We start from the raw sequence: 12,200 nt of genomic DNA, 5'->3' as shown, positions 1-12,200 counted from the left end.
TAGTGGCTCCTCCATTTTACATTCCCACCAGCAAAGGATGAGCGTTCATTCTTTATACTTGGCGGTCAAACATTTGACCTATTTCTGTTTATTAGTGGATGTGAATTCAGCTTTTTTTTTTTACTTGTAAATTCCTAAAATACCATCAGTTCTCACTAATAAAATGATTACTACCCCTTTCTAGCAGTAAATCTCTCATTAAATGTAGAACATATAAATTCAAACAAAATTATTTTATAAATGCATTACAAATCAAAATAAAATAAGAAAAACTCTTTCCCTTTCCCATTTCTTTGTTCTTCAAAATTGTTTACAGAAAATATCAAGAGACCCAACAGACCATGAATTTTAAAGCTTATAACCTTTTTTTCCCTTGAGTTGGGGATCTCACAATGTTGCACAGACTGGCCTCCTATTCCTGGACTCACACAAGCCTGCCTCAGCCTCCCAAGTAGCTGGAACTATAGGCATGCATCACTGTGCCCAATGAGCTCATGACTTTTACATACTTAGTGAAATATATATTCAACATCTGGCCCCCACCACCAAAGTTGTCTGTAAGCACTGATACCATGGACCATTGCCATTTTAGTCTCCCAAGTGCCTTATTCAGGAACCTTTCTTCACCCTGACCCCTGCACAGAGCCCATTATTTGCCTTCTCTTGGGAGTTCAGAGCTTGTTAGTATAATTTCACCACATTATGGATTAAATTAGATTTGTGGACTCCGCCGAGTGTCTTTTATTCTTTTTTTATTTTTTATTTTTAGTCGTAGGTGGACACAACACCTTTATTTTATTTACTTATTTATTTTATGTGGTGCTGAGAATTGAACTTAATGCCTCATATGTGCTAGGCAAGCACTCTTCCACTAAACTACAACCCTAGCCTCTTTTATTCTTTATCATAATCTCTACAGGAAAATGTTTTATTTTTTTTTTCCAGATCACCAACTCACAAAGTAGTTGTGAATTCTAAATTCTACTTTAGAATACAACTTGATTGTAAGTTCATAACTATGTCTGTGAGGATTAAATAAATAAATTGGAGTTATTAGAGCTGGTGTCAAAAAGTTTTGTATTGACTTAATAACCACCACCATGTGTAGCAACTTTAACAAAGGATTTTTTCCTTTTTGATAAACTGCAATTTTAATATTTTTTAAAATAGTTTATTACAGTTAGGAATTGGAAAACTAGACATTAAACTTAATTTTGAAAATTTAAATATATATTTTTAAAGGAAAGTAGAAAGAAAGAAATAGTATTTATTATAGTTTATTTGGCTTTCTGTAATAGTGAGAAGATGATCTTAATTTCAATTCTCCTAAAAAGCCAGTTTATTATATGTTTGAGATCTGCATCCACATTTGTGGAGTAAGTCACATCATTTCTGTGTCATGATTGAGTTTGATTTACCTTTAAATAATAATCATGATAGAGAATTGGATTAAAATGAGATCAATATGAAAGTGGTTAATATGTGGATTTTTTAAAACCCAGATTATCCAAATATAGATTAACTCAATATAAGTATTTCATGTACTTTTCCCAAAAACTCATGCCTTTAGAAATAAATCAAAGGTCAGGAATAGAAAGTTTGTAACATCACATCTGATCAACCATATAATGGTATAATCTTAGGCAACTTCCTTTTGGAAAAAGATCCTACAAAAAATAAACATAATACCCTTTTCCTACCACCATTTCATTGGAGTTTAGAATAAATTTCAAATATACATAAGATTTAGGTTTATTTTTCTCCTTTCTTTTCTTTTTTTAATGGCTTATTTCTGAGCTTTTGAGTAAAACGAAACCTATTGGCAGTTGCCAGAAGGTATTCCTCAGGGTTACTGTGCTAATGTATCAAAATGACAGCACAGACTGGGCATTTGGGTCACACCTGCCTCAGAGGCTCATCAGCCAGAAGTATTATAAGAGATATTCTTTCTCCACAAAACTAGTTGAGCTTTCATGTCTATGGTATTATCTTTACAGAGATTTCTTGTGCTAAAGTCCAAAGCTTAAACTGACCTGAATATTTCCAGTTGGCATTGTCTTTGTTGAGGGGATCTGAATTTCTCCTTGATTAAAAAAAAAATGCACACTGTCATTTTGTTATCTTTTTGTGTTGAATTCTTACAGCTCTCTACTCAAGGAGATGCAAGTCAGGTGATTGGGCCTCTTACTGAAGGACAGAAAAGAAATGTGGCAGTGGTGAATTCACTGTATAGGTTGCACCAATCTGTAACAAAGGTAACCTTTCTTTTATTTTAATTAATTTTTTGACTTAATTTCAGGTTCTTTGTTCATGTCTCAAGTTTAGACAATTTACAATTTATTATTTCATTTTTTTGGAAAAGAATACAGTGAAAATGTCATGATTGTAAAATAAACTGAGACATTAACTCTTTTTAAACACTTTGATCCTTTATATATATTTTGTCTCTATATTGAGTTTAAAACACATAAACTGTAGTCCCTCAAGCTAATCAAACTTGTTGAACAAATTATTTAAGGGCAAATCATACATGTTTCATACTTACTGAAAACCACAATTTGATATGGATGATGGTAGTAGTTATATAGCAAAGCTAATGACAGAATAAGAATTCTTAAGCCCTCCAGCATTGTCAGAAAGTTCTGGTGTGGCTCAAAAAGGGCAAGAGGGAACTGTATTAAAAATAACAAATTTTTATAATGTTATCACTGTTGACTACTTGCAAGTAGAAAATATACTTTCTGCTATTTTTCTACTGAAGCATTTAAAAGAAATGGCTAAATTTTAACTTGTTTGCCACAATGTACAGTCCTCCCTCAGTATCCGTTGAGGATTGGTTCCAGGAATTCCCATCCTACCTTCCATGAATACCAGCATCCATAGATGCTCAAGTCAATATATAAAATGGCATAGTATTTGCCTATAACCTATGTACATCTTCCTGTATATGTTCCATTGTCTCTAGATTATTCATAATACCTGGTACAATGTAAGTGCTATGTAAATAACTATACTGAATAGTCTAGGGAATAGTGAAAAGAAAAAGCCTGTACATGTTCAAAACAGATGGAGGTGGGTTTCCCCTAATATTTTTGTTTTGTGGTTTATTGACTCCATAAATGTGGAACCTGAGGGTATGGAGAGCCAACTCTATTATGATTAAGGTGAACCTATGTTCTTTGTTACTAGAAAAGCAGCACTTTTTACTTCAACCATGACTTTTCTAGTAACCTGTATTTAATTATTCTTTGTAGATCATTTTCAGAATACTTTGTGAATAGAAGATAAATATTCAGAAAACTCAAAGGAAGCAAAAGTTTAGGTGATGTTCTTAAAAACTTGAACTGCAGTTAGACATGGTAACACATGTCTGTAATCCCAGCTACTTGAGAAGCTAAGGCAGGAGAATTGCAAATTCAAGGTCAGCCTTGGCATCTGGGTGAGACTCTGTCTCAAAAGAAACTTAAAAAGACCTGGGGATGTGACTCAATGGTAGAGTATTTGCCTAGCATTTATGAGGCCCTGGATTCAATCCCCCACTACTGAAAAAAAAAAATCTTAAATTCTTAAATTGAACTTTAAAATGCTAGATTATATTTTTAAATAGTCATGTGATGATTATTCATTTATTTTAAAATTTTAACAAATTCTCTAATCAACTAAGGGTTTCTAAAAATATACATCTCAACATTCTAAACCAAATAATTTTAAAGGGTTAACAGGTAAATCTCAGTAAAATTATCAAAAACATTCAATGATGTATAATCCCATTTCCTTAATCCTTACTCTAAAACACCACAAATAATGAATGATTGTTCTGTTTAGCCCTATTTAAATGTATTTATTGATATCTTGTATTGATTTGTAAAAATGACATATTTTGCATTTATGTTTTAAAGACTTGTTCAAGAAGTAAGTGTCAGCCTAAAGGAAAGTGAATAGTTTAAAAGAGATAAGTAAATATGGCTTTATTCTGACCTTTTCAAGTTAAAACTTTATAAAAACCTTCTTAAGGCAAACAAAGGAAAAGTAGTGTTAATATTGTTAATGTTTCAATGATTTGAAGTATGTATTTGCTTTACATATGTGAAAGTATTTTTAAATGAGTTTTCAAATCGTGTGAGATAATACTGTGAAGTAGTGATAATATTTTAATGTAGCTTGTGCAAATAGCTTTGTTGTGTTATGATCAAAATTAGTATTTGTAAAAATAAATGACTTAAGCAAAACTGTAACTGGATCAAAAACTTCATTCTAGGTGGTTTCCAGTCAGAACTCATTCCCTGATGCAGCTGAGCAAACCATAATTTCAGCCTTAAAGGTAAATGATTTTCATTTAATATTTGACTTTATATAGCAAAGTGATTTGAGAATTGTTTGAGTAGGAGATACTGTATTCTTAAAATAATCAGAATCAGAAATAGAATATATGTGTAAATATATTTAAAGTAACATGTTGGATGATTATCCTAAAAAAAGAGGATACCTATGTGTTTGTGTTTTCTAGAATTTAAAAATAGATCCTTTTGGTATCTGCAGTTTGTGTTCTGCTTATGACAATTATATATATAGAAGCAAGAGTTTTACAAGTATTTATTATACTTAGTATAATATTATCCTAGTTCTTCACCAGGGTGACATTGACAACATCTGGGAGATTATTATACTTAGTATAATATTATCCTAGTTCTTCACCAGGGTGACATTGACAACATCTGGGAGATGTTTAGGGTTATCATGACGGGATGGAGTGCTACTGGCATCTATCAGTGAAGACCAAGGATGATGCTAAATACTGTGCAATGCAAAGGACATCCACCCCCACAACAAAGAATTATCCTGCCCAAAATGTCAGTAATGCCAAGATTGAGAAACCCTGTTTTAAAGTGTAAGGTGTAACATCAGGGTATATGCCCATTTTTAATATACTAACATGAATGTATCCCTTTTCAAATAATCAGGAAGTTTAATGAAAAATAATGTTGGTATGAGATTCAGAGCCATATGTAGTTAACATTGGGTAATGCTTTTAAAAGCAAGTAAGTTCTGTGGGCACTGTGGTGCACATCTATAATCACAGCTATTCAGGCAGCTGAGGCAGGAGGATCACAAGCTGAAAGCCAGCCTCATCAGCTTAACAAGACCCTGTCTCAAAATAGAAAATAAAAAGGGCTGGAGATACAGAGCAGAGGTAAAGTACCCTGGGTTTAATCCCTAGTACCACCACCAAAAAAAAAAAAACCCCGCAAAAAAATGAACCAAAAAAATCGCAAGTTATTCATTCCTTTAACAGTAATAGATATCCATTATTTAGCATCTACTACTATCAGACATATACACAGACACACATTGAAATATTATAGCAAAACTTCAAGTTATATATTATTATTCCCACTTTATAGATCTTAGAAATAACAACTTGCCCAAGGTCATAGAACTGATACAAACCCAGATCCCATTGACTCAAAAGAGTCAGAGTACTATAATTTTTGCTTTTAAAAATCATACATTGCTGTTGTGGTGGTGGTGGTGTATGTTTGTGTGTGTTTGTATGTGTGTGTGTGTATGTGTATTTTGGTTTGGGTTTTTCTGACAGGACTGGGAATTGAACCCAGGGGTCTCAAATTCTGAACTATAGCTCCAGTTCTTTTTATTTTTTTTTTTATTTTGAGGCAGGTTTTTACTAAGTTGCCCAGGCTGGCCTCAAAGTTGGGGATCCTCCTGCCTCAGCCTCCCAAGTAGCAGGGATTATAGGTGTACACCACCATGACTGACAAGATTATATGTATTTTTAATACTACAAGAAAAAAATATTCACAATCTATACTTTTATATTTACTTAATATTCTACATTAATTTTTGAAGATTTGAAGTTTCCTTCTACTATCATTTTTCTTCAACTTGTTTTTGTCATTTCTTAATGTCTGAGGACAACAAATCCCCTTTATTTTCTCTTGCCAGAAATACTTTTATTTCACTTTCAATTTCAGAGGATATTTTTACTGAAAATAGAATTACAGGTTTGAGAGTTTTCTTTCAACACTTTAAATATGTTGTTCAGTCATTTTCTGGAGCTTTCAGAGGAGAAACATCAGTCATTAAAATTGTTTTGTTTATGACCTGTCAACTCCTTTTTCCTCCCTAATTTTAAGATTTTCCTTTTCTCTTTGGCTTTCAGTGGTTGTGATTATGATGTGCCTAGGCATAGTTCTCTTCAAAATTATACTGTTTGCGGGGCTGGGATTGTGGCTCAGTGATAGAGTGCTTGCCTCACACGTGAGAGGCACTGGATTTGATCCTCAGCACCACATAAAAATAAATAAATAAAATAAAGGTATTGTGTCTGTATACAACTAAAAAAATATTTTTAAAAAAATTATACCATTTGGTATTTACTGATTTTCTCAAATCTACAAATCTGTGCTTTTCGTTTTTTTGGGACGTCTGGGGCCATTTTTTTCCCTCCAAATAACTTTTCTGCCTCATTCTCTCTTGTCTTATGGGACCTAGTTATCAATATATTGGACCTTTTGCAATTACTTCACAAGTTTAATTATTTTTCAGTCATCTTTTCTCTGGATTTCTGTTGATTCTATCTTCAGGTTCATTGACTTTTGCTTCTACTATCTCATTTCTTCTACTAAGCCTTCTCAGTGAACTTTTGTGTTTCAGATGGTACAATTTTTTAGTTGAAAATTCCCATTTGGGTCTTTGTCACATTTTGAATCACTGAGATTTCCTAATATTTTACTTACCTCAATGAGGTTTTTGCTTAATAGTCTAGTCTGGGTCATCTCAGGTTTGGCATCTGTTGATTGTCTTTTTTTTTCCCCCTTGAGAACTGATTTAAATTTTTTTTTCCCTATCTTTTTATGTATGTAGTAAATTTTTATATATTCTGGAAAAAAACAATGACTACCAAATGACTAAAAACCAGTGACTGCCAATGTTAATCAAAATGTATTAGGAAGTACGAATTTAAATATCTTACTACCTGCCTAATAGCTCATGTGGATTTCCCCTAGACACTTCAAATTTATGTTCCAAACTTAACTCTTCATCTTTTTTTCTCTCCATCTCCAAATCAGCCTCTGCTGCTTCTGTATTTATACATTCAGTTAATAATATCACTAAACCATTAAAGAAAAAAAATCATATACTCTTAAACATGTTCACTTCTTAGGTCCCATATCTATTTACCAAGTTCTGCTGTCCCCTCATCTCTTCCTGCTACATCTCACTTGGTTCAAACATTCATTTTGCATCTGTACTGCTACTGTGGCTCATAATTGTTCATCTGTGGTCCCACTTATCTATGCTACTGTTTAATGTGATTTTTCCTAAATTCAAATCTTTAGCCACATTTTTTTCATGGTTTAAAACTCATCTTTGGTCTCCTGTTCCTTTTGTGATGAATCCCTAACTTCTTAGCAGCCTACTCGGGGCACCTCTCTAATTGCTTCTTTCTCCTGTGAACAGGTTGACACTGGTAGTCTCTGTGTACTGACTGCTTTGCAGTTTGCCTAATGCATCAGCTTTCTCTGGGTTCCTGTGCCATTTAACAGATGAGCTCCCAGTGTCATCCTTCTTTGAAATTCAGTTCAGGGAACACTTTTAATTTTTTAAATCTTATGAGTGTAAGTTGAAAGTCCTTCTGTGGTCCCACAGTATGGAGTGTTTATATCACCATGATTTTTTTTAGACTAGATTGCAAGTCCTTGAGGACAAACTATATCTCACACAGTATATAGTATGTTTATTTTCACCAGGGATAAAAGGCTTTTAGGTGCCACTTAGGAACTTAATAAATAAGGGTACTATTTAATCTTTTGTCATTGATTTCAATCATTTGTATGAGCCAGAGCCTTTATTTGTCTTCATTATATTTAATCATCATTAAAGCATGTAAAGTATACTTCAGTGTTCTATTTTGAGGGTTTACTGAGTCCCAGTCAATATTTCCACACCAAAATCCCATAACTAAGGCCTGGGGTCTTACAGTAACTAACCAGCGATTATGCCTCCCTGTGGAATTTTTCACCCTTTGCCATATGGACATTTCAGGCAAGGTAATTCTATGTCGTGCTCTATCCTGTAGGACGTTTAGCAGCATCTCTGTCCTCTCCCACTAGATGCTAATGGCACATTTCTCTCCCCTTTTTGGTTGTGACAACCAAAAATATCTTTAAGCATTGCCAACTATTCCCTGGGGAGCAAATTTGCCCACAGCTGAGAATCACTGCTAAAGAACTCTCAACAGAAACCAAATCGTGAAATGCCTAACTGTTCTACCCTGTAAGAATTACCAGTACATTTATTGTAGTAATTCTTAAAAGCATATGATGATGTTTCAACTTTTAAAGAATTACTTTTGGTCTTTTTGAGAAAAAAAAAAGTGTTCATTTTTTTCTTTACTTCATAAGTGGAACCATTTTTCCCTTCTCTCATGTGTTACTTTCTCCAGGGGCTCATTTAACCACTAAGCCTTTTGAAAAAAATTAGAAGAGTGGAGGAGTTGAAATTTTTCAGTGCCATGTTCCACATATTTTAAGCTTTAAAAATTGTTACTGACAGGATTAGGGAGAGGAGCAGACTTCTGTTGAGTTAAGCTATGTATAGTCTAAATTCGATAGAATATGAAAACTGTGAGTCAAAATGTTTCTCACATTTCAGTTTCTTTGTGTTGATTTCTTAGATTTTGCCTCTTCTTCCTTTTTTCTCTTTGCCAGACAATTCATGCTCTTATGGGGAATGCAGTGCAGCCCTTACTGACTTCAGTAGGAGATGCTATAGAGGCCATAATCATCACCATGCATCAAGAAGATTTTTCTGGGTAAAACTGTTAATCAGAAATTTGACTGACTCTACTGCCTTTGATTTGCATCCACCCTTTCAGCCCCTCTGCCCCTTCCAGCTAGGTCTCATTCTTACAATAGCATTAAAAAATTTCTCTTCTTTTCATTTCTCTCCTGGTATTGAAAAAGAGGATGGGTTTATGGGATTCAGCTTAGCACTTCAGGATTTTTGTGGTTTTCACTCTTGTCATTTTCCTTGCTTCTGACAAATACCCTCTACTTCAACTTCTTTGTTACCTCCTGGCACAGCCATAATATTCCTTGTATAAAATGCCCTGCTTCTGCTACTGTGCTCTTCTGAATCCTGCTTTAGCTTTCTGGCAGGTTCTTGCCAGCCCATTCAAGACTAATTTCCCTTCCTCGAACTTTCTAATCACATTCCATGTAAAATGAATCTTGCCATATTACAGTTTGAGTGGAAGAAGGAAGACAGGAAGAGGAGGACCCTAGGTCCTTGAAGTAATAGATTAGCCCCTCTGAGGAGAGGAGAACATACACACAAGGCATCACCATCTGCTACTTCTCAATTATGCACATGTTTAATCCTTGTATCTTCAGTTTCTGCATGCAGGCTGTCTTTATAAAGATGCTTAACTGGGTGAAGTGGTGCATACTTGAAACCAGCTACTTTGGAGGCTGAGTCAGGAGGATCATAAGTTCAAGACCAGCCTCGGTAACTTAGTGAGACCCTATCTCAACATAAATACTAAAAAGGACTAAGAACATAGCCCAGTTGTAAGAGTGCCTCTGGATTCAATCCTCAGTACTACAAACATAACAAACAAAAAAGATCCTTAAGTTTCTACAGAACCCATTACTGTACTTTGTCAGTTAAGAACCTCTTATTTAGGACTTTGGAATAATTGGAACACAGAGCTCTAGCAATAGCCAAGCAAGTTTGTGTTCTAGCAAATTTAAATCAAGCATCTAATCCACAGTGAGAATTTATAATATGTATTTTATTGTCACTTTATTTTACTTATATTAACACATGCTTATGAAACTTTTCTTAATACTTTATTTGCTACTGCTAAAGGAAATCATTGCAACTGACTAGACCAAAACTCTTGAGAGCATCCTTCAGAGTAGAATTAAGATTATACTACACTTTTTTATAAAGCTTAAGATATGAAAGACCAATTCTGTGCCACCTAAATATGAGACTCATGTCACCTTTAAGGGCACATATAACCTGAGAGTGAAGGGATAGAAACCAAAAGAGAGTAGGGGTAGCTATATTTATATCAGACAAAATATATTTTAAATAAAAAACTGTAAAATAAAACAAAATTATTATATACTATTAAAGGAGTCAATTCATCAGGTATATATAATATTTTAAACCCATATCCACCCAATATCAGAGTACCTAAATATATAAAATAAATACTGAAGGATCTGAAGAGAGAGATAGATTGTAAAAAAATAGTAGTAGGAGACTTTACTACCTCATCTCCAACAATGAACAGATAAAACAGACAGAAAATGAATAAGAAAATCATATGAACCTTGCAGACATATAGAACAGTCTATTCAACACCTACAGAATACTCATTCTTTTCAAGGACACATGGACCAATCGCACTGGATAAACCCTATGTTATTCACAAAGCAAGTCTGAACAAGTTTAGGAGGATCAAAGACATACCAGGTATTTTTCTTATCATCATGATGTGAAACTAGAAATCAGTAATAGTGAAAGTATTCACAGATATGTGGAAATTTAACAACCCACCTTTCAGTAAACCAGTGGGTCAACGTAGAAATCAAAAGGAAAACAAAAAATCTTTTAAGACAAAAGAAAATGGAAACACAACATACCAGAACATACAGGATGCACCAAAGGAATTAAACCTCATGTTACACCTCAAGGAACTAGAAAAAGAAGAATATATCAAGCCCAAAGTTAGCTGAAGGAAGAAAATAAGCCTCGGAGTAGAAATACATGGAATAGAGACTTTAAAAAAGAAAAATCAACACAAGCAAGAATTGTTTTTTTGAAAAGATAAAATCAACAGGTCCCTTAGCTAGCCTAAGAAAAAAAGAGGACTCTTAAAATCAGAAATGAGAGAGGAGACACTAAAACTCATGCCAGAGAAATATGAAGGATCATAGAAAATTACTGTGAACAATTAATTATATACCAACAGTTTTGATAATCTAGAAGAAGGCACATATGTCTTCATGGCTGCTAGTAAAATCACAGAAGTTAAATATTGGCAAGGATGAATGGAAAAGGGAACCTCTATAGAATGTTGGTGGGAGGTTCCTAGGCTCATATACCCTACAAACACTGAATCAAGAAGAAATAACCAGGTGCAGTGGCACATGCCTATAATCCCAACCACTCAGGAGACTGAGGCAAGAGGATTGAAAGTTGGAGACCAGCCAGGGCAACTCAATGAGACCCTGTCTCAAAGTAAAGTTGAGAAGGGGACTGGAGATGTAGTTCAGTGATAGGTCATTTGCCTAGCATATGGGAGACCCTGGGTTCAATCCCCAATACAACAACAAGAAATAGAAACTCTGAGCAGAACAATAATGAACAGATAATAAATTGAATCTGTAATAAAAAGTCTCCTGTCAAAGAAAAGTTTAGCAACTAATGGCTTCATTGATAAATTCTACCAAACATTTAAAAAGGAACTAACACCTGTCCTCATACTCTTCCAAAAAATTAAAGAGAGAATACTTCCTGACTCTTTTTTGAGGCCAGCATTACCTTGATATTAAAGCCAGACAAGGACACTATAAGAAAAGGAAATTATAGACCAATATCCCTGATGAACATAGATGCAGAAATTCTCAACAAAATACTAGTAAATCAAATTCAACAGTACTTTAAAAGGATTATTCACCATGATAAAATGAGATTTATGCCTCAGATGCAAGAATGTATTAACATATACAAGTCAATAAATGTGACATGTCACATTAATAGAATGAAAGCCAAAAATCATATGATCATCTCAAAAGCATTTGTCAGAATTGAACATCCTTTTATGATAAAAACTCTCAATAAAGTAGCTATGAAAGGAATGTACCTCAACACTAAAGGCCATATGTGACAAACCTACAGCTAGTATCATGCTTGATAGTGCAAAGCTAAAAGCTTTTTCTTTAAAATCAGGAACAAGATAAAATGTCCCTCTCACCACTAATATTCAATATAGTACTGAAGTTCCTTGCCAGAGCTTAGTCAAGAGAAAGAAAAACAAGGGAACCAAGTAGGAAAAAAAGTAGTCAAATTGTCACTGTTTACTGATAATATCATCTTAAATGCAGAAAACTCTATAGACTCCATCAAAAAAACTTTTAGATCTAATAAATGTAGTAAAGTTGCAG

At 33.9% G+C, this 12,200-nt stretch overlaps 1 protein-coding gene across 1 annotated transcript in view; it reads left to right on the top strand.

Annotated features, from left to right (window-relative positions):
• Cog5 (component of oligomeric golgi complex 5) overlaps positions 1 to 12,200 on the top strand; it is a 332,336-nt gene that overhangs the window by 293,766 nt on the left and 26,370 nt on the right. Inside the window, exons 15-17 of the mRNA XM_047560136.1 lie at positions 2,145 to 2,255; positions 4,259 to 4,321; positions 8,730 to 8,833. Coding sequence (XP_047416092.1) covers positions 2,145 to 2,255; positions 4,259 to 4,321; positions 8,730 to 8,833 — 278 coding nt within the window. The remainder of the gene's footprint in view (positions 1 to 2,144; positions 2,256 to 4,258; positions 4,322 to 8,729; positions 8,834 to 12,200) is intronic.

Source organism: Sciurus carolinensis, chromosome 8, assembly GCF_902686445.1.
Source record: "Sciurus carolinensis chromosome 8, mSciCar1.2, whole genome shotgun sequence".
Classification (NCBI taxonomy): Eukaryota; Metazoa; Chordata; class Mammalia; order Rodentia; family Sciuridae; genus Sciurus; species Sciurus carolinensis.
Note: the sequence above shows the minus strand (reverse complement) of the source record. Positions and strands in the feature narration are given on the sequence as shown.